We start from the raw sequence: 24200 nt of genomic DNA, 5'->3' as shown, positions 1-24200 counted from the left end.
ATTAAAAATGTATTTCATATGCTCATAATCAGTGTTCGACAAACCTATACATTTGCTCGCCCCGGGCGAGTGGATTTAACCCCCGGGCGAGTAAATATTGGCCCAAGCAGCACACGTTTGGTACTAGGTGGCAAGTAGATTTTTTTGTGTGGCGAGTAGATTTTTTGGTGATTTGTCAACCACTGCTCATAATGGTTGAGCATCTAGAATGACATTGATGGCCAGTTGTGTGCCAAATTGATGTTGTATCATAATAATATAGTGTTGGAATACTTGCTCCATTTAAATCCCCAAAGCACTCGCATAATAAATAGGATTATTCATTTACTTTAATTTACAGACAGCAGTTATAAACAAACAAGAACTTGTTGTACAAAATAAATAGTGACTGAAACATGACTAACACAATGCCTGTGAATGCATAAAACTTTCCTGCCCAGACTTCCTCCAACACGGATATCTTTTAATAGCCTATATTTACTCGCTTGTTCATGCGTTTTACACCACGTCTCCAAGTAAAATCCCAAAGCTGCCTGCCACTCCTAATAACATCTTCACTGCTTAATGTTAGAAGGTGCAATTTGATTACGGACCTGTTATCCAACTAGTCCTGGAAACAATGCAAACTAAATTTCCTTAGTATGCCTATTTTTCTATTCTGCCAGAAGGGTTGCTAATGAATTTTCTGCCTGATTGCACAGACAGATTGGGAGCTAGAACTGGGTAACATGGCATCGGCACATGAAGCTTATTTGTAGCCATACAAGTTTTCTCTGGAGTCCGTTCCTCATCCAGAGGTAATTTTGCAATAAAATCAGCCGCGATTACTGCAAGCGCAGGAGCGATTCCGTCAGGAATAGAAGGGGGCAATTCAATATCAGGAAATGTTGTGCTAGGCAAAATTAACCTTGCGGCAGTGTTATTTTTTTTTAACATTATCTGTGTTTTGCTTCCCTTCTCTGTCTATCGATCTTTAATGATTAGGAATTGAAAGCCACATAGTTTTATGTTCCCTCTTTTCCCTTGTGTTTCTTAATGGGGCTTGAAATGAAATCTTATGATTACTGAAGTCTCAAATTCTCAATTTCCTCCATCTCCCTTTCTTTTGTTTTTCACACTTTTGTGGAGTTGGTGGGCATGCTCGACATGTATTCCTTATAAATGCAATAACTCACTTTAACCCCTCGTGCAAAGCATGGGGTTGCAACCTACTGCAGGGAGGCTATAATCTAGGGTGAAACCTTTAAACACAGCAGATGCAAATCATGTAACTTTGCTTGTTCTTAATACGTCTTCCAGAATTCCAGGTATCAATTGAGTTAACACCTGTAAAGTTTAAGGAACATTGGGGGAAGAACGAGTAGCTGTGTGACGTGCACAGCCCTTTCTCACTTGGATATGCAGGTTCCTGTATTATAAAGTCCATCCCGCATGTCCAGACCATAACATGCAAATTTTGAATAGTTTCAATAGATGCGGAATTGCATAATTACAAGCCACACAACTTATTTCAGGTCTGCTGAGCATGAACGTACTTAATTAATATGCCTAATTAAGTATGCAATTTTAATTTCTGCCCTTCTACACTACTGGCTAACTCGTGATGTACTTTGCTGAATTTGTGTTGTTGCCTTTTTGGGTAACAATGCAATTTTTAGTAGTCTTTAATACTTCTATAGCTAAGAATGTTTTCAATACATATACAGTATATAGCTACAATATTTATCCAAATATTGAGCATACATCTATACACACACACACACATATATATATACACAGGGCTCGACAAATGTGGTCACCTGGGGCGACTGCATTGTGGCCGCTGTCGATTGCTTACCTGCGGCGGAGTCACCGGTCTTCTCCGTCTTGATCTTTAAAATCATATTTTTCTCCCAGCCATCTGCTGTCTTGTCGCCTTTAAAATCATGTTTTTCTCCTGCAGCACTACTCAAAATGGCGTGTGGCGTCATATGACGGCGCGCTACCATGGTAACGGGAACGCGTCCTGATTTCGCACGGCGTCACGTTATGCAGCACCGCGTGACATTGTCATGACACAGCGTCCCATTGCCATGGCAACTCGGTGTCATATGGCAGCCATTTTTAATAGTGCTGCAATGAGAAAAACATGATTTTAAAGGCGACAAGACAGCAGAAGGCTGGGAGATGCCGTCAGGAGACGGCAACCGGACCCCTCCGCAGGTAAATGTCGTGCGGGGGGGGCTTTTGAGGGGGGGCGAGTGGGTTTTGGGATAATATATATATATATATATATATATATATATATATATATATATATAGCAACTGTAAATATTACTGTATGTTCATTTGCATGTCTTAGACAGGTCTGCAACCCTGTCTTTCCCCATTGTCACCCAGCATACAGTGCTTCCACTGCAGCAAGGGATTCTGGGAAATGACATGCAAATGAGCACTCAGTGCCACCTTTTGTCTCAAGCTCGTATTACACAAGCCAATCCTCAAGCCACTGCATGCTGTTTTAAACACAGCTTTTAAACAGAGGTTGGGATGAGATGCAAAGCCATTAGACCTACTCACATACTTTTTGTTTTGAAAATTCTTTTATTATGCAGCGAATCTTTACAACAAGATTATAACAGTACATAAATCATTTTCCAAACGAAAAAAAACCGCGACGTTAACAACGGCGCAGTGCATATCCCACACAACTCACATACATTTTTATTAATGGTTTCCCCAAAAGTAAAAAAACTGTGACGAACACGGCGGTGCAGTGCATTTATACGTATGCACCGCACCACAGACATGACATATCATACACACATTATCTCTAACTTTATTGCACAGAAAAACTTTTGGGGCGGGGGAGTAAGGGGGGGGGGGTGGTGAGGGGGGTGTTTAGTCCTCCTCCTCAGGGCCGTCAAAGATGGAATAGTCCTTGAGCAGGCTGTGGAGCAGCCTGCGACAGTCCTGTACCGACATCCTCTTCTTCCCCTTGATCAAACGTTCCCTGGCGAATAGTAAAACGTCCTTGAAACAGCACATTAGACGCCAACCGGCTTCGATTGCGTTCTCTGTGTGTGTTCCTGTGAAAATTCCGTGGAACACCGAGTAGTACGTGATGCACTTCCTCGGTATACAGTCCTTTAAGTCAGTGTCCAGCGCGCGCAGCAAGGCCTGCGCAAAGGGGCAGTTCCAGAAGAGGTGTATGATGCTTTCCTCTACTGGGTTGCACCTGGGGCAGTGCCTCACGAGGCTGAGTTTACTCAGGTACTTGTCCGCATTCACAGGGAGTCCCCCGTGTATGGCCTGCCAAGCAATGTCTTTGTGTTTGTTCATTAGTCTTTTCGATGCCACATTCCTCCACACCGTTCCAAAGGTGTTGGGGTGGAGACCTGGGACCGATTCCATGATGTCTTTAGCCCTGATCATTTTGTAGATGAACTTGGGCTTCCACAGGTCTGGTTTTACTCCCTCCAGACTGTTCTGCCTCACAAACTTCTTCACGTCCTTGTAGAACCAGGGCGTGCGCCAGCTGTAAGGGATGGAGCTGTCCCACTTGTCCCACCCCAGTACTCTCCAGAGCGGCAGGAGTAGGAGGCGGGACATGGAGTAGCCCGAGGAGTCTTTGTCGCAGTCTCTCAGGGTGATCCGCACGCAGTTGCTTACAAAGAAGGCGCGCAGCATAGCAGGTTTGAGACTAGACTAGGTAATCACCACTGTCATTAAGGTTATGGTGGGTAAAAAAAGTGACAAAAACCCTCCACAGTAAAGCATAAAGCAACTGTAAATATTACTGTATGTTCATTTGCATGTCTTAGACAGGTCTGCAACCCTGTCTTTCCCCATTGTCACCCAGCATACAGTGCTTCCACTGCAGCAAGGGATTCTGGGAAATGACATGCAAATGAGCACTCAGTGCCACCTTTTGTCTCAAGCTCGTATTACTCGTATACCTAGTCTAGTCTCAAACCTGCTTTGCCATTAAGACCAGCCTCACACTGATGATACCCATCAAGGTTGAAACATGTATGTGAGTAGGTCTAATGGCTTTGCATCTCATCCCAGCCTCTGTTTAAAAGCTGTGTTTAAAACAGCATGCATTGGCTTGAGGATTGGCTTGTGTAATACGAGCTTGAGATAAAAGGTGGCACTGAGTGCTCATTTGCATGTCATTTCCCAGAATCCCTTGCTGCAGTGGAAGCACTGTATGCTGGGTGACAATGGGGAAAGACAGGGTTGCAGACCTGTCTAAGACATGCAAATGAACATACAGTAATATTTACAGTTGCTTTATGCTTTACTGTGGAGGGTTTTTGTCACTTTTTTTACCCACCATAACCTTAATGACAGTATATATATATATATATATATATATATATATATTGTGACAAACGGCTTACTCCGGGGCTCCGTCGTTTGTCCGGGACTGTTTAGAACACGGTCTTTTAGGGTAGGTTAAATGATGAGGCGTCACGTACTGTTCCTTTAAACAGGCTATGCCTGGTTTATTCAGTCCCAGGCACTGAGACTGCCACAGTGCATACAACAGAAAACAGATCAAAACAAAAGCTGCTCACCTGAGCGATAACTTAACTTAGATATCCCTGACTCAGGGTTGGAAGTGGCTTTTCCACTCCCAACAACAAAACAAGGTACTTTTGCAGTCTTACACAAATGAACAGAAAGATTGAACCTGTTTGGGGAAGAGGCTTCTCCCCTCTGTAGTTCAGCAGCCTTCCAGCCTCCTGGCTCTTGTGGGGAGACCAGAGCAAACAGGAAATCAGTCTTTCATACCTGATTCCTAATTAGCATGACAGGTGACAGAAATCAGGCAGCAGACAAACTCTGGTCTGGAACTCTCATCCCTCAGTTCCAGCGCTTGCCAAACTGTGGGATGGAGTGTATGTATTATAAGGCTGCACTCCCAGGCCAAACAGGATAGAAACTGTCTAGTATCCTGGGAGCCCTATATACGGAATTTATTACCATCCCCTGGTTTCTGTCACATATCCTCCCCCCCAGCTCAGACCTCGAGGGATGAGCGACCATGGATATTAGGGAGTGCATCCTTGACAACCCGTCAGCATTGCCATGTTTGTGCCCTGACCTGTGTTCCACAGAAAATTTAAAGGGTTGTAGGCTTAGGAACCACCTGGTCACTCTAGCATTCTTTTCCCTGTTTTGACACATCCAGGTAAGGGGTGCATGATCTGTGACCAACCGGAATTTTCTCCCCAACAGGTAGTATTTGAGCGTCTCTACAGCCCACTTTATTGCGAGACACTCTTTCTCTACTATGGAGTAATTTTTCTCCTGGGGATTTAGTTTCCTACTTAAATAAAGGATGGGGTGCTCCTCACCTTGAGACTCCTGGGAGAGTACCGTCCCCAGCCCTACCTCAGATGCGTCGGTTTGGACTACGAACTCTTTGGAGAAGTCAGGTGTGACCAACACTGGTTGGGCACAGAGAGCTTCTTTCAGGCTTCTAAAGGCCTGTTCGGTTTCGGGGGACCACTTTACCATTAGCGGTCCTCTTGCTTTTGTGAGGTCAGTTAGTGGGGTTGCCTTAGTTGCAAAATTGGGAATAAACCTTCTATAGTACCCAATTAACCCCAAAAAGGTCCTTACTTGTTTTTTTGTAACTGGCCTTGGCCAATTTTGTATCGCCTCCACTTTGAGTGTTTGGGGTTTGAGTAAACCTCTGCCAATAGAATATCCCAGATACTTGGCCTCCTCCAGACCAATAGTGCATTTAGCGGGGTTAGCAGTTAGTCCAGCAGACCGGACTGCGTCAAGCACAGCTTGGACCTTTGGAAGGTGGGATTGCCAATCTTCACTATGGATTACCACATCATCCAGGTAGGCGGCAGCATACCGAGCATGTGGTTTTAAAATTTTATCCATCATTCTTTGGAATGTGGCGGGAGCTCCATGTAAGCCAAAAGGCAACACCTTATACTGAAAGAGGCCGTCTGGGGTTGAGAAGGCTGTCTTTTCTTTTGCCCTTTCTGTGAGGGGAACCTGCCAGTACCCTTTTGTTAGGTCTAGGGTTGTGAGATATCGGGCTTTGCCCAGTCTCTCTACAAGTTCATCTACCCTGGGCATAGGATAAGTATCAAATTTTGACACCGCGTTTAGTTTCCGGTAGTCATTACAAAACCTTGTTGTACCATCTGGCTTTGGGACTAAGACTATAGGGCTGTTCCACCCACTTTGGGATTCCTCAATTACACCTAGTTTTAGCATTTTTTTAACCTCTAAACTTATAGCCTTTCTTTTGGCCTCTGGGATTCGGTACGGTTTAAGGTTAACTCGGACCCCCGGTTCAGAGACTAGGTCATGTTCAATTACGCTAGTTCTACCTGGCCGTATAGAGAAGATTTCTTTGTTTCTTTTCACTAAATTCTGAACCTCTCGTTTCTGATGAACAGACAGGGTTTCAGCTATGCTAACCTCTGGGTCAGTTTCTTGATTCTCTGACGGACCTGGGGGTACTAGGGTTAACAAGACTTCTCTATCTTTCCAGGGCTTGAGTAGGTTTATATGGTAAATTTGCTCAGGTTTCCTCCTACCTGGCTGTCTTACCTTATAATTTACTTCTCCCACTCTTTCCAAGACCTCATATGGCCCATGCCATTTAGCAAGGAATTTACTCTCCACGGTGGGAACCAGAACTAGTACCCTATCACCTGGAGAAAACATTCTGACCCTAGCACCCTTATTATATGTATTCCTCTGTGCTTCTTGAGCTTTCTCCATGTGTTCCCTCACTATGGGTAGGACTGCAGCAATGCGGTCCTGCATCTGGGCAACATGCTCTATTACACTTCTGTAAGGGGTAACCTCGTGTTCCCAAGTCTCTTTGGCTATATCCAGTAAGCCCCTTGGGTGTCGGCCATACAATAGTTCAAACGGGGAGAAGCCTGTGGATGATTGGGGAACTTCCCTAATGGCAAATAACAGGTACGGTAACAAACAATCCCAGTTTTTCCCATCTTTATCAACCGCCCGCCGTAACATGCTCTTTAAGGTTTTATTGAACCTTTCCACTAAACCATCTGTTTGTGGATGATAGACTGAGGTTCTGAGATGCTTGATTTTTAGGAGTTTACATAGCTCTTTCGTTACTTGGGACATAAATGGTGTTCCCTGGTCAGATAGAATCTCTTTAGGAATCCCGACCCGGGAAAACAGAACTACTAACTCTTTTGCTATGTTTTTAGCTGAGGTGCTACGTAGGGGAACTGCCTCCGGATATCGGGTGGCATAATCTAATATTACCAATATATGCTGATGTCCCCTAGCAGACTTTATTAGGGGTCCTACTAGATCCATAGCAATCCGGTCAAATGGTACCTCTATTATGGGAAGGGGTACCAATGGGCTGCGGTACGCCTTGAACGGGGCGGTGATCTGACATTCTGGGCATGAGGAACAATAATTCGTAATTTCTGCCAGAACCCCAGGCCAATAGAAGCTTCGGAGAACCTTTTCTTTTGTCTTTTCAACCCCTAGGTGTCCCCCCAATGGATGACTATGTGCGAGGTGTAATACTACGTTACGGAATGTCCGTGGTACCAACAATTGTTTAGTTGTAACTGATTTCCTTTTATCAACCCGATATACTAGGTCGTTCTCTACCTCGAAGTAGGGGTAAGCAAGTGACCTATCTGGTTGGCCAGGAGTACTATTCTGGTCCCGTATATTTCCCCTTGCTACCGCTAATGTGGGGTCCTCCCACTGGGCCTTCTTAAAACTCCCGGGACTGACCTCTAGGTCAGCGAGGGTCTTATCCGGTTCTGGGGTGGTAAGTGTCTGCTCAACATCTTGATTTGGGGTATTCCCTACCAAAGTAGTGATGGGGAAGGGAATTTTACAGCACTCCTCCTTTTCCCCCTTCTTATTTGGGCCCTCGTCAACCTCCATTTCTGAAAAAGGGAAAGGATTTGTTTCTTCTAATACTTCGTTATGGTCCGCTATTGAACTCTGGGTGCTATTCTGAGCGGGGGACCACATTTTTAGAAAATGGGGAAAGTCGGTCCCTATTAACACATCATGTGCCAGTTTGGGTACAATACCCACCTTGAAATCTAAAGAACCAAACTCTGTTTCAAAAAAAACATCAACAGTGGAATATTCATGATTATCCCCATGTATACAACAAATTGCCACTCTTTGTGAACTGTTTCCCTGTTTCTTCTTAATGGGCAAGAGGTATTCGGACACTAGTGTGACCATGCTCCCAGAGTCAAGAAGTGCCCGAACCCTCTTACCATTAACCTTTACAAATGCCCACAGATGGTTATTCAAGGGGTCCTCTGGGCTAGGGCCCATACATTGGGACAACAGCGAATAAGGTTCCACGCTGTTGCATTGCATGGGCTCATCATTTAGTGGGCAGATTTTTGCTGTGTGGCCCCTCTCATGACAATTTACACATTTAGGTACATAGTCTGTGTCCCACTTAGAGCCTTTTCCCGGCTCCCCATGTTGGCTATTGCCCTTAGTGTGCGAACCACTGTTGCTGGTGCTGCGTGAAGGTGGTCGCCGCTCTTCAGCGCCACTTAACCCCGGTACCCTTTTACCGTCTCTGGAAGAGTCCTGGAACCTCGGGTAGTGGGGTTGCTCCACGACTGTGGGTTGCGGGTGCTCTTCTGCTGCATTGTACCTTTCTACGAGGGCCACAAGCTCATCCGCATTGTGGGGGTCACTCCGACTGACCCAACGGCGTAAGGCAGAGGGAAGTTTCCTCAAGAACTGGTCCATGACCAACCGTTCCACGATGTGGCTGGCTGAGTTGATCTCGGGTTGTAGCCACTTCCGGGCGAGGTGGATGGGGTCATACATCTGGCTTCGGGTGGCTTTATCCATCGTGAAGGACCATGCGTGAAACCTTTGGGCGCGAACAGCTGTGGTTACGCCGAGGCGGGTGAGGATCTCGAACTTCAATTTTGCATAGACGTTAGCTTCGGCTGGCTCTAGATCAAAGTAAGCCTTCTGGGGTTCGCCGCTTAGGAAGGGTGCGATTAGACCAGCCCACTCAGCTTCTGGCCATCCCTCTCTCTGTGCCGTGCGTTCAAACGTGAGAAGATAGGCTTCCACATCATCCGAGGGTCCCATCTTCTGAAGGTAGTGGCTTGCCCTGGTCATTTTCGGAACTGGGGCTGCCGCTGCCAGTGGAAGGTTACTGATAGTCCCCCTCAGGATCTCGAGTTCCTGCTGTAAGCCCTGAGCGAACCGCTGTTGCTCCTCTCTCAGCAAGCGGTTTGTCTCTTGCTGGTTTGCATTCGCGTTTTGCAGGGCTTCATTCGTCTGTTGCTGGTTTGCATTCGCCTGTTGCTGGTTGGCATTCGCCTGTTGCTGGTTGGCATTAATCTCTTGCTGGGCTATTAGCAGCTGTTGCTGGGCTGCATTCGTCTGCTGCTGGTTTGCATTAGTTTCTTGCTGGGCTATTAACAGCTGTTGCTGGGTTTCATTCACGTCTTTCTGGGCAGCGACATTGCGTACCAGCGCACCCACCACGTCTTCCATCTTGTTTGCAGAGGATGAAAAAAACTTTTTTTTTTTTTTTTTTTTTTTTTTTTTTCAAAGTTCTTCAACCCGCAGACCCCCTAGTGCTCTGCCCGCATTCTCCACCATATGTGACAAACGGCTTACTCCGGGGCTCCGTCGTTTGTCCGGGACTGTTTAGAACACGGTCTTTTAGGGTAGGTTAAATGATGAGACGTCACGTACTGTTCCTTTAAACAGGCTATGCCTGGTTTATTCAGTCCCAGGCACTGAGACTGCCACAGTGCATACAACAGAAAACAGATCAAAACAAAAGCTGCTCACCTGAGCGATAACTTAACTTAGATATCCCTGACTCAGGGTTGGAAGTGGCTTTTCCACTCCCAACAACAAAACAAGGTACTTTTGCAGTCTTACACAAATGAACAGAAAGATTGAACCTGTTTGGGGAAGAGGCTTCTCCCCTCTGTAGTTCAGCAGCCTTCCAGCCTCCTGGCTCTTGTGGGGAGACCAGAGCAAACAGGAAATCAGTCTTTCATACCTGATTCCTAATTAGCATGACAGGTGACAGAAATCAGGCAGCAGACAAACTCTGGTCTGGAACTCTCATCCCTCAGTTCCAGCGCTTGCCAAACTGTGGGATGGAGTGTATGTATTATAAGGCTGCACTCCCAGGCCAAACAGGATAGAAACTGTCTAGTATCCTGGGAGCCCTATATACGGAATTTATTACCATCCCCTGGTTTCTGTCACAATATATATATACATATATATATATATATACATATATATATATATATATACATATATATATATATATATACATATATATATATACATAAATAAAACTCTAGGGATGTCTGCACATCCCTCTGTGATAGGCGGAATGTGTGTCACTCACCCAGATACAGCCAGTGAGGCTGCACATCTCTCTCCCCCTGTGATAGAATGAGTGGCCTCTCACTCCCCCAGGAAACACTGGGGGAGGGGATTTTTATGGTAGTGGGGTGGAGAGGGAGTGTGACAGGTGTTAATGCCCTAATTAATGTAATCTATATATCTATCTGAGCGGGCGAGATTGTCAGGCGCTGGCTGCACAGGCGTGATCGGGAGTAACCGGCCATGCATGCACGATTGTCAGGCCTGATCATTAGTCACCAGCCACGCAGGCCCGATTGACAGGCATCAGCAGCGCATGCGCGAATGGCAGGCACCGGATGCGCATGGGCGACATTTTTTTTGCAAAACATATGGTAACCTTAACCTTTGTACACCATTTTCCTCATAGGCTTTGCGGGTAGATCCTCAGGTCGCTAATTTTTTAACGTTACATTATCTCAATTTAATGTATCCATATCCGTTATCGCCAAAGGTGCTTATGTCCTGGCATTTTCCTTAACAATAAGGGATCCTTAAATTGTAATAAACCTTAGGCTTACTCATATGCAAATTTTATGGCAATGAGCCGTTTACATAACAATGGAGATCCCCAGACCTCTGTTAATGTTAGCACTTGATAATAATGCTACGATATTTAGCACCATCCAAAAGCTGCCCTTGCATCCATACCCTGATTTTCATTGAGTTATTTCTTGGACTAGCCTAAAAACAATGTAATAATGAGTATAGGACTTAACCCTTTATTAGAAATTGCATGTCATATAAAGATATATATTATGGATCATATAAATGTCTGAAACACATCATAAACTATATTAGGTTTTTTAGTGATTAAAGTGATATGTTTGTGTGAACGTATATGGTATATAATGTAATAATGACTGTATAAAGTATGGGTGTACAATAATGTATATCCATACATACCTCAACAATATTAATTCATATTTCAGTTACATTAATGTACAATTAAAATAAATGTCAAATGGAACTTTGAAACAGAAGTGGACATATAAAACTACTCAATAAATACTGTCTGCCTCCTTGAACCAATAACTGAATCTTATGGTGTTAAAGTATAACATATACGTTTCTTTCGCTTACAATAGATTATGAGGACTGCTGTACAGATTTTTGTTGTGATAAAAAGTATCTATGTTACAAAGTCCCTTCTTAATAACCAGTGACTTAATATGTAAGTTTATTTATGATTTATACAATGCCCTTTCAAAATGAAGTACCATTTTTATTAAATTTGCCTATAGGTTTTGGGTTCACCAATAACAGTTCTAATTCATTCTTGTAACTTAACCCCAGATAAAGGCATCACTTTTCACACCTAAATCAGTCGGGGATGATGGCAGATTTTTTTATGACCATGTATCATCATGTTTTTAAGAGATTTCATAAAGAGATGGTTTCATCTATTTGGGTCTTAGTAGATTGGTTTCCTGTCTCTGCCATTTTGGGCAGTTTAATCCACCCATGCTCTAGATTAAACATAGCTTCCGGGATGCTGATCATGATTGCACATATGAAGAGACAGAGCTCTACAAGATTGAGGCCAGACCCTTCCGTGTATTCCATATTTTGAGATGCCATATGAAGATATAAAGAACCTACGTAATAGTTATATACAAATGTGACTAGTATAGTCACATGAAGGATCCCTTGTATATGTTCTTCACACGTTGTTGTTGATGATTAGCCCAGGCTAATAACAGGATATTTTGTATCTGCAGCCTGCACCTATCAACATTCATATTGTAATTTAACTCTAATAGTTAACAGTATGGCACAGCCTTATCACGCCAAAGGTCCCTTTCAACTCTGGACTAATGCAACCCATGGAGCAGCTGTGGTCAGTTATGTTAGTTTACTGGGACAATCAAAATATTTTGTATGTCTCTGAATCAATAATCTTACATCACTGTGATGTTTCATAAGGTATTTAAGTTGTTTGTCATTGTGGTAAAGCACACACAATAAACTTCCTCTTTGTTCTTTATTTTTGGGGGACTTGTGGTCACTAACTACTTATTCTGTAAAAAGTTGTAATTTAATATTTCTTGGCAAAATGGTAAAACTTGACTTTTTCTTTTTAAATGATCGCAGATCTGCGTGTTCGGCTGCCTGGGGTAATTGCTGTTCCTTGGCTTGTTTCCTGCTGCGATTAAAAAACACATTTGTGACTGTGGAAATAACAACAACATTGAAGAAGAGGAGGAAAGCGGAAAAAAAAGGAGAAAACTGGGTTGATACTTAAACATTGTATTGTATTGTATGTCTTTATTTATATAGCGCCATTAATGTACATAGCGCTTCACAGCAGTAATACATGTGGTAATCAAATAAATAACAGAGCATGGGAATAAGTGCTTTAGACATAAAAGTAACATTAAGGAAGAGGAGTCCCTGCCCCGGGGATGTCTTTTATGATTACAAAACATAGGGGGTAAATGTATCAAGTTATTGCAAACTATGCCTAAACATAGCATTAAACTTTAGTAATCCTTTGCATCGGTGCCAAAAGTAGGAAACTGGCTGATACAGTTTATTACATTTGATGTAGATTTGTTTGCCAAAGAGGTTCATTGTATTGTATTGTATGTCTTTATTTATATACAGTAGCGCTATTAATGTACATAGCGCTTCACATTAGTAATACACGGGGTAATCACATAAATAACAAATAATATAAATAACAGATCATGGGAATAAGTGCTTCAGACATAAACGTAACATTTCGGTAGATGAGTCCCTGCTCCGAAGAGCTTACAATGTAATTGGTATGTAGGAGGAACGTACAGAGACAGTAGGAGGGCATTTTGGTAAGTGCTTCTGCAGGGGGCCAAGCTTTATGTATCATGTGTCTAGTAATATCTATGGTGCTACTCATACTCATATGCTTCTTTAAGCAAGTGTGTCTAAAGGTGGGTCTTAAAGGTGGATAGAGGTAGTTCATGCAACTTCGACTTTTCAGCAGAATAAAGGCACAACAGCACTGAACATAGAAACAACGTTCAGCTTGCGAACACTTTCAGGTCTTGCAACTCCTCACTAACTTTTCCTGTTGCTTGAAATAACGATGACAAAAATCTAGCTTGAAACTGTCCAAATTGCATTTGCTAAATGTTAAACGTCTCCCACCCCCCAACTGCTCCATATTCGATTCCCTGCTAAACATTTCACCAAACGTCAAAGAGCTAATAATGTGGCCCAAGTTAGAAAGATTTCAGTGAAATATCGTCAGACAGTGAGTGAAACATGATGCGTGTGCCCTAGGGTTAGGCAATAACAAACTAATGCCCACGATAACGATATTAAATAATTTATTGCAATAACGACATTTATCACGATAAATGCCCAGAATCCCTTGCTGCAGTGGAAGCACTGCATGCTAGGAGACAATGGTCAAAAGCAGGGTTGCAGACCTGACTGACGTGTGAATGTGCTCACAAGTGCTATTTTCATTGCCTATACAGTGCAGGGTTTTTGTTCCTTTTATAACCACCATAACTTATTTAAGGTGCAGTAAAAAACAAAAACTGTAAAGTCATCAAAATGTCTTTTAACCCCTTCTTATCCCTCTCCCCCATTGTCTCCTTGAGAGACATTAGGGGGGTGGTGGAGGAAGGGGTTATGAGCGCCATTGCAGCAGGAAGGGGTTAAGAGAGTCATGGTGGAGGGTGGGGGGGAAGGGGTTACATAGTTACATAGTAGATGAGGTTGAAAAAAGACGTACGTCCATCAAGTTCAACCTATGCTAAATTTAGACAACAGATACTTTATCCTTTATCTATACTTACTTATTGATCCAGAGGAAGGCAAACAAAAAACCCCAGAGTCATATCATCCAATGATATCTCATAAAGGGGAAAAATAAATTCCTTCCTGACTCCAAGAATTGGCAATCGGATTAATCCCTGGATCAATATCTTTCCCATGTATACTTATTTGGTATATCCCTGTATACCTTTCCTATCTAAAAAGATTTCCAACCTTTTTTTGAACAAATCTATTGTATCTGCCATCACAGTCTCCATGGGTAATGAATTCCACATTTTAACTGCCCCTACTGTAAAGAACCCTTTCCTTTGTTGCAGGTGAAATCGCCTTTCCTCCAACTTAAGTGATGGCCCTGAGTCCTTTGTGCTGCCCGTGGGATGAACAGTTCTTTTGAAAGCTCCTTGTATGTCCCCGAATATATTTGTATATAGTTATCACATCCCCTCTTAGACGCCTCATTTCTAATGTAAATAAATCTAATTCAGCTAGCCTCTCCTCATAAGTTAGATTGTCCATCCCCTTTATTAATTTGGTGGCTCTTCTCTGCACTCTCTCTAGTTCCATAATATCTTTTCTTAGGATTGGTGCCCAAAATTGTACTCCATATTCAAGGTGAGGTCTTACTAATGCTTTGTAAAGGGGCATAATTATGTTTACTTCCCTTCCATCCATTGCCCGTTTGATGCAAGATAAGATCTTGTTTGCCTTTGCAGCTACTGCATGACTTTGTGCACTATTGCTAAGCCTGCTGTCTACAAGCACTCCTAAATCCTTCTCCATCAAGGATTCCCCTAATTTATCCCCATTTAATTTGTAAGCCGCCTTTTTATTCTTGCATCCCAAATGCATAACCTTACATTTATCTGTATAAAACCTCATCTGCCATTTACCTGCCCACGTTTCCAGTCTCTCCAAGTCCTTCTGAAGAGAAATTACATCCTGCTCTGATTCTATTACCTTACACAATTTAGTATCATCAGCAAAGATGGAGACTTTACTCTCGATCCCAACCTCAAGGTCATTAATAAACAAGTTAAAAAGCAGGGGTCCCAGTACCGATCCATGAGGTACTCCACTCACAACTTTAGCCCAACCTGAAAAAGTTCAATTTATGACAACCCTCTGTAGTCTGTCCTTTAACCAGTTTTCAATCCAGGTGCTTACATTATTATCCAATTGTCCAATTGTCCAATTTTCTTTATTTTGTACATCAACCTCATGTGAACCCGTATCATAAGCCTTTTGCAAAATCTAAGTAGGCATTACTCTGGTCTAAATTCATACTATCCTCCTCAAAGCAACAAATAAGGTTAGTTTGGCATGATCTATCCTTCATAAATCCATGCTGACTATTACTAATAATTTTGTTTTCCATTAGGTATTCCTGAATATTATCCCGTATTAAACCTTCAAGTAGTTTCCCCACTATTGAAGATTTAATACGGGATAATATTAAGAGAGCCATTGTGGTAGGAGAGGAAGGGGCTAAGACAGCCATTCCGGCAGGAAGTGGTTAAGAGTCATGGGGGGGGGGGGTGATTAAGAAAGCCAATGGAGGATGGGTATTAAGAGATCCATTGGGGGGGAGGGAAGGGTTTAAGAGCCATTGGGGGGGAGGAAGGTGTTTACGAGACATTGGGGGGGGTGTAAGAGACACTGGGGGGGGAGAGAAAGAGGTGTAGGAGAGACACTTGGGGGAGAAGGAAAGAAATGAATAGGGAGATTACCACCAGGATTCCTGCAAGTCCGTTTACATGCTGCAACTTTGTCACAGAGCTCCCGGCTCCGTCACCTCCCCTCTCTGCAGAAGTGGCCAGAAGTGAGGGGTAAGGGGGAGTGAGGCAGGAAGCTCTGGGACACACTGCAGCTTAAGGTAGATGCCGGAATACAGTAACACCACGTACTAAACAGTGGTAAGTATCGAGTTACCGACCATTCTTCTTATCGCGGTATTACTATCATATCGGTATATTGCCCAACCCTAGCGTGCCCTAATTATACTCTCAGTATTAAGTCAACATCTCAATTTTAGAGAATTCTGCAAACAGCTCTAGCGCTTTTAGAGAATTTTATATGCTGACTACATACTTGGCAAATCCCTTACAAACTCTCCCTACTAAAGTCCCAATCTGAGGTCAAAAGAGTAAAATATAGACCAGAATATTGAAAGACGTATATCACACATACTAACAGAAGCTAGATGTGCAATCTCAGCAGCATGGAAGAGTCATTAAGATTCATTCCAATGAGTAGTGATACAGAGAATCATGGAAATGATGACTATGGAGAAACTCACTGATGTCCTAAAACATACAGTTAAGAGGTTTAATAAGACAAGGGATCCTTGGATAAGTATTTTGAATTAAGAAAAGTCTATTCCCTTTCTCTTAAAATCATAAGGGCAACCAGAAATCAGGGAACAATTAAGAGGTCCGTCATGGTAGAGCCTATACAGAGAAAAATATGATATATCAGGTTTCATTAGTCTTATTACTATTATAAAGTCAAGGATAATATGAAGAATGGGATTGGATTAGATTGCTCTGATATGTAAACATTATAATGTCACCCACCCCTCCTATTCATTTTCATTTAAATATCCTCCCTCTATCATGATCCCTTATTTCTTTTTGTTATTATTTGATGTTTAAATTGAAAATGTCAATAACATTACAAGTTTTAAAAAAAGGTAACATTGAGTCAGTGTTGCCTATGTACTAAGATCATTTTTGCATCCTTGTTATCTTGTTCTTTTTAGTCTCAATGTATCTTTGGAACAATCTTTTCCCCATGTGGCTTAGTTTGAAGTTTCGATGGTGTTAGGAGAAGGAATTAATAATGAGTTACTCTATATGTCTCTTTTTCTCCCTTTTATCTTAATCAGTGAGCATGATTGCGATGAAAAAGTACATGACTTGTGAAAGGATAAAATATGTTTGGATCAATGTGGAACTTTGAAACAGAAGTGAACTTATAAAACCACAATAAACGCTGTCTGCCTCCTTGAGCTGATAACCTAACAACATTTAAAGCTCAACTCATTTTTATACTGCTGTTAACAGTCGAGAGGTGTGAAATGTTCACAGTAGTTTTGTGCCCAGGGAGCCCTGATAAGGGCCGTTCTACACTGTGCGCGCGCGTGCATGTGTGAACGTGTGTGCATGTGCCGCATACTTTTCATGTGTATGCTATATATGCTGTGAGTGAAGGTACTGTGTGTGTGTGTGTGTGTGTGTGTGTGTGTGTGTGTGTGTGTGTGTGTGTGTGTGTGTGTGTGTGTGTGTGTGTGTGTGTGTGTAGATTGTGAGTTATGTATTAAATAATATTTTTTAAATAAAAAAAGTTGTTTTAACTTTGACACATACACACACACACACACACACACACACACACACACACACACACACACACACGCACGCACGCACGCACGCACGCACACACACACATACATACACGCATACACATACACACACACATACACACACACATACACATACACACACACACACACACACACACACATACATACACATACACACACACATACATACACATACATACACATAAACACACACACACACATACACACACACACACACACACGCACGCACACACACACACACATACATACACGCATACACATACACACACACATACACACACACACACACACACACACACACATACATACACATACACACACACATACATACACATACATACACATAAACACACACACACACATACACACATACACACAAACATATATACCAGTACATACACACATACATATATTACAGCGCCGGTAGCGGCGCAAAATCATTAATTTCCTCATCTTCTCCCACGTCGGTCGGCTCTAAGCTCCCTGCCGTGCGCACGCGCGGCCCTATTATAGAATGGCTGGCTATCCTCAGCCAAATAAAACTGAGCACGCGCACTGCGTAGCGCCCCCCCCCCCGCACTATAGAACCAGCCTATAGCTGCATGCTTGCAGCAAAACGTTGGATGCCTGTAATCTGTTGAATTAATCATTATATTGACTATAACTTGACTTATTTGACTTGCTGTTTATTTTGGTGTGCTTGACTCTAGGTTTATTGGCATTTTACGTATCGCCATGTTAGACACATTCTGGTGTAATTCTCACACATGTTTGGCCACATTAACTGAACTGGTGAGATTCGAAGCAAAACTAAACTTTCCCAAAAAGTTTTGTCGAAAACACGAAGACTTTCGCACAGCGCTCGCTAACAGAAACCAATTCTTGTTGTTTTTCTATAAACTTTAAGAGGCAATCCAAGCCGTTTCTTTCTTAAAAATGTTCCTACAGATTTGAAGCAGGGGGTCTCCGGAACTGAACCCCATTGCTATCAGTTCCGGGGACCCCCTGCTTCCAAGGGTACTGACCCTCCATAGGGGGTGCCGGTAGCCACTCCAGGGTTAACATTATGGCCCCTTTTCAAAGCTCCAGGGCCCTGCGGGCCAATAGGAAGATGTGACGTCACCGGTGTGGCTTCCTATTGGTCCATGTGACGAGGAAGCTGAAAAACTGCAGAGATACCGGCACCACCTTCAGAGATCAGTATCTCCGGAAGCACGGGGTCCCCAAAGCTGAAATTAATGGGGATCAGCTCAGGAGACGCCCTGCTTCAAACCTGAATTAAAAAATGGAGAGAAAAAATGGCTTGGATTGCTCCTTTAAATTAGAAAGACTGAATAACTACAGCCATGGGCAGGCGTGGGCAACTCCAGTCCTCAAGGGCCACCAACAGGTCAGGTTTTAAGGATATCCCTGCTTCAAGACTGAGCCATCTGTGCTGAATCCGGGATAACCTGAAAACCTGAGCTGTTGGTGGCCCTTGAGGACTGGAGTTGCCCAGCCCTGGCCTAGGGACAAAGAATATAAACGGACAATCAACCTCGAGTACAAAAATCTCTGACCTCAAGTACTTACTTTCCCCAAATAATTGAACAACGACTATCTTTTAATACATTCCCACCTCTTTGCGGTGAATTCCTTTTAACTGGACATCTATTAGGTGCACAGAAAATAAGCACAAAAGCAAAGTACTTCACAGAATATAACAAAGCAACCCTTCAAAATAATAATCCAACAAAGGTTCATTTAACTATTTAAAATGTGTTTTATTCTTTCACACCGTAGCACATTTCGAAGAGAATCAGTGATGTACATGTCTCCTGTTAGTAACTGCTCACTTAAATGCAAATGCCTGAAAAAGCCTCTCTATGGAAACAGGTTATCTGCAGATTGATTTGATGTTTAAATGGAATGAGCTTGACTTTGCAAAATAAACTATTATCGTGCTGCTTTCAAGGATGAAAAATAAGTAACAATGCTTGTAAACCAATTAAACCTTCCACTACTGAAAATATCTTCATTAACAAGCTTAGTTTTGTAATCCCCATTTTATTAATTCGGTTTCATTTTTCATAGAAAATCAACACGTCAAAGAAATCAAAACACACATGGCAGGAAAAACATATTGTTTTTCATGGTTGCAGTTTTCTCTAGATCAGGGGAGCGCAAACTTTTTGAGCTGCACCCCCCTGCCTGCTCCTACAGCTACTCGCGCCCCCCCTTACTGTTAGACCGGCGTCGGGAGTGACATCACACGACCCCGTTGCCATGGCAGCGCGGCGTCAAACGACGCAGCGGGGTCATATGATGTCACGTAACATGGCCCTGCTGACGCCGCCTTGCCACGGTGACGCGGCACAACACTCCTGCTGAAACGCGGTACGTAGGTTACAGAGGCCTCACGCCTCCCCCGGCATTTAATTTAAATGCCTGGGGGAAGAGCACGGGGCCTCTGCAACCACCTGCGCACCCCCCCCCCAGAAAAATCTAGCGCCCCCCTGTTTGCGCACCGCTGCTCTAGACTGAAGGAGTTTAAGCAGCAATACTACCCCTCCCCCCTTTTGTTCATTCTTGTTTTGTTTTTTTTGGATATGTAAAGCATGTGGCAATGTATAACTCTACATTCTTATCTAAGCTGGCAATCGTTTGGTGCCCCTGCTATACATCTGTAAAAGTCCTGATTGCGTGACTTAGGCTTGGTTCATAGTAGGATGCGCTAGCTTCCACACTCCTCCTCCTCTCCGGCGTCGCGCTTGCAAGACAAACTTGTTTGTATTGCGAAGCGCCGCTCTCCCTGTAGCGCATGCGCACGATGCACTACTACATTGCCGTCCTAATTATGTTTCGCCGCGAGCTACGTAGCCTGCACTATGGACGAAGCCTATCATAATGGCTGCTTCAGTCAGTGTAACTCAGCAGCTACAATGTATTCTTATATTACTAAAGTAACATTATCTATTGTTGCTGGAAATATTGGCAACAATTATCACAAACAGGAAAGTGTTGCAAAGATCTTGCACTGCTGGGGAGGTGGGCTAAAACCTGCTATAGAAATCAAATGATGCTTTCAATCTCATTCAAAACGGCATTAAGAGTTGAATAATAATAATAAAAAATACAGTAAGTATTATCTAATGCTACAGAACTGATTTATTAAACCCATATAACAGTTGACATGTGTTGCTGGTTTAACTGTTATCAAGGAAAATAAATCATATTTGGGGAAATAGAATCTATGTCAATAAAGAGAGGAACCTGGAACATTTTTATATTAATGGCAACTCTCATTTTTCTTCTTCTTTGGAACAGCTGTCAACGGCAGTTACATTCAACGCAACATATTAGTGTGTGGCTCGCAGCCAAAGTCATTTGCATTTGGAGAATTATGCTTTCACACATGTGTTAATATGAAAAATTAGTTTCAACAGATAATATGAGATAAGCTGCATAAGCAGTAATTAATATATTCATTTACTACTACCTGCAATAACCAAAAAACAAAACCAAAGTTTTCTTGAAAAAATTGCTTCTGGGTTATTTTATACATTATAAAGAGTATGAATGGTGCAGCAATTGTAGTAATATTAATATTGACCTAACACTGCTTACCATAAGGTGCTAATGATATGATGGTTAAGCATCTGCTAAAGCATAACATGTTATACATTTACAAGAGTTTTCTGCCTTCCTGCTGTTTGGTTCTGCAGGCTTTGGAAATAAAGTGGACAGGATATAGTTGGGTATTGGGGAGGTCATGTAAATAACAAATCAGACATCTTAGCACTCGGAGAGGGGAGATCGCTGGTGTCAGAGATATATCCTAAAGTCCAACAAATTGGTGCTCGCACCCCAAAAGAAAGGGGTTAAAAAAACACGGATCCATTTTATTGATTTATATACAAGACATACAGAATATAATGTTTGGGGCTATTAGGGCTTTAGGAAAGTCAGATCTATTCTCACCCACCCACCTGCTAAAATTAGAGATCATGAGTGTCATGCATATATGGATCACACTTGCACACTGTAAGCGTGACAAAAGAGGTATGCTAGCATATAACAAATATAATATCAGGCGAGTCTGCATGCCTGGCCACTCTTACAGCATGCCACTTAACGGAATATCTGATATTGGCCCCTATGACATATCCTGTGAACTCATCTTCCCTGTGCGGAATAAGATTTTACATCTATTCATTTCAATGAAGCTAAACTCACAACAAACAGCCCCCTGCCCTTATGTGGGGGGCCGCCATGACAAGGCAATTGGGGGGGGGGGGGTAAGGGCTTGTCCTTGCCAGATGGGGATCGGGCTGGTAAAGCCCGGTGGGAGTGGCGAGTGGGCGGGGGTCATTTACACGTGACTTCCGGGTGCCCACTCGTGATAATGGCCAGGTCACGTGGGCCTGGCTTGAGGGTTACGGGGTCAGCAGTTCAAGGACCGTTTGACCGTTCACCCATTAAGCAAGCAGTCCGGCAGGGATTGGCATTTACTCAATTATTTAATGTTAAATAAAAAAGTCACAGCCTTTATTCCTCCAGATCCGGTCTCTGTCATTATATGTTCGTGTCTGTGGGTACTGGGTCATAAGGGGAGGGGGATTCTCCCTCGCAGCCTCCATTCTAATGTACAGTAGGAATCATTATGCGAAAAGCGACACTGCTTTAATGTATTGTACCCCATGTTGCATTCTACAATGTATGGAATATTGTATCTACTTTCTTATATTTCTGTGGTCTTTGTTCTTGATGCGCACCAAAAAGAAACGCTTCAGTCACCAGGAAGGGATAACGCGCATGCGATCCATTTTATTGCTGCACAACAAACATCCCAAAAGTGTATTATTTGAAACGTGCAAAACAAAACTTACTTTACAGGAATGTTTCTTGGCTTCGTCTTTTCATTTGCCTGTGAAAATGAAACGAAGCAACATTACCAAACGCGGGTTATACGTTATAGATGAAAGCCAGAACAAATGTAATACTAAAGAATTTTAAATGATATGAAAACATTAATCCTTGCATTGCCTTTTCCAGCAAAAATTGCTATTTTCTACATTTGTGTATAAAAATCAATGGACTTTTCCCCCCCCAAATGTAATTTCTGTTATTTTTCTGCAGATCTTCACAAAATCATTGGCTATTTTTTATTTATTTATAAAATATTTTACCAGGAAGTAATACATTGAGAGTTACCTCTCGTTTTCAAGTATGTCCTGGGCTAGGGTGAGTGACATGAACTTTTTTTGGGGTGTAATCTGATAATCGCTTATGTTGAATATCTATTAGCATAGATCGTGTTATATTTACACAGTTAACAAATGAATTCCCATGAAACATCAGAATTAACTCGTTTTACACATATTAACTAATGATTCACACATCTCTATGAAAAAAAAATAGATCTTCACCTTGTGATAAACACACTTCTTTTTAAAAATGTATCTTTATGATCCACTTTTTTTGGAAAATTATTTTGGATAGCATTTCATAATATTAAAAAAAACATCAATATAAATGCCCCTCCTCCCAGCTTTTGTACAGTGGCTTGGCACTTAAATACACAGTAATTTGTTTGCAACGTACGTAGAAGCTGAGACTGACAAGTGTTAAAAACACTCCACTGTATAGACTCAGTTGCATAGCTGGTTGGTGGTGGTGTCTTTATGCAACTCCCGCTGGAAAGATGTCATGAAATTATCATTATAATTAGCAGACTGGTTTCTTCTTTATGGCAAGAAACCGAGCTAAGTGAACATCAGAGATACAATACATTCCAGCCGCCAATTTTCCTCCTCCAAGACATGGTTCGGGCTTTTGGCAAGAAAGGTTGCGATGGCAGCCAGTGGGGCTTCTGTTTGTGCCGTACCCACTATGTAGATAAATATGATTTTTATTCTACCTCAAAATATAATCCATACCATTACCTATAAAAACAAATGTCTGCAAATGCAAAGAGTGTAACAAAATCTACTGAAAGTGACTAAGGAATATGTATGCTTTTATTTCCTACGTGTGCTTGTTTCATTTCCTGAATTCCTACACTGGAGTTCTGTCTGCACAGGAACGCCTCATTTTGAACAATTACCTGCCATTTTAGCGTTGATGACAATTCATACCCTACCCCCCTCTGCCCCTAGACTCCAAAAAGCCACAAAAGGACACAGAAAAGCCTTCCAGTTGGAAAACTATTTATATTAGCGGAGTGCAGACAAGGCCAAATTACGGCCACATGTTCAGATCAATTTCCTCTTGTGCAACTGTTGAAGAAACACACCCCAAATCATCTAAACGAGTAAACCTGGGAGCCCGTCCCCTCCATTGCCCTAGATGCCTGGTTCCAGTTTCTTTCCGAACCCATTGATCTGTGTACAGTCCATTTATCATTCATGAAAAGAGCCAGTGATCTTCACAGTATATTAGACGAAACAACTCAGATCATCTGTCAATGGCCCTCTTATTTCTGTGCCCATCTCCACAGGGGATTTCATCTCCTTCGATTCTTCTTGAATTAAAATGTTGCTAAGCAACACAGCTGGGGACACCGTTCGCAGAATGGCTACAGTCTATCAAACTGTTTAAGCAGCTGGAGGTGTTAGTGGTGAATTTTTTTCTCTCCCAGCAGCCATGGTGTAATCAT

At 42.5% G+C, this 24200-nt stretch overlaps 1 protein-coding gene across 2 annotated transcripts in view; it reads right to left on the bottom strand.

The window, feature by feature from the left end:
- Positions 1-24200, bottom strand: part of AFF2 (ALF transcription elongation factor 2) — a 376659-nt gene that overhangs the window by 58466 nt on the left and 293993 nt on the right. For both annotated transcript variants that reach the window (XM_075573283.1, XM_075573284.1), the window contains one exon: positions 22432-22469. In XM_075573283.1, coding sequence (XP_075429398.1) covers positions 22432-22469 — 38 coding nt within the window. The remainder of the gene's footprint in view (positions 1-22431; positions 22470-24200) is intronic.

This window comes from Ascaphus truei, chromosome 16 (assembly GCF_040206685.1).
Source record: "Ascaphus truei isolate aAscTru1 chromosome 16, aAscTru1.hap1, whole genome shotgun sequence".
Lineage (NCBI taxonomy): Eukaryota > Metazoa > Chordata > Amphibia > Anura > Ascaphidae > Ascaphus > Ascaphus truei.
This window is presented reverse-complemented; position numbering and strand designations above follow the sequence as displayed.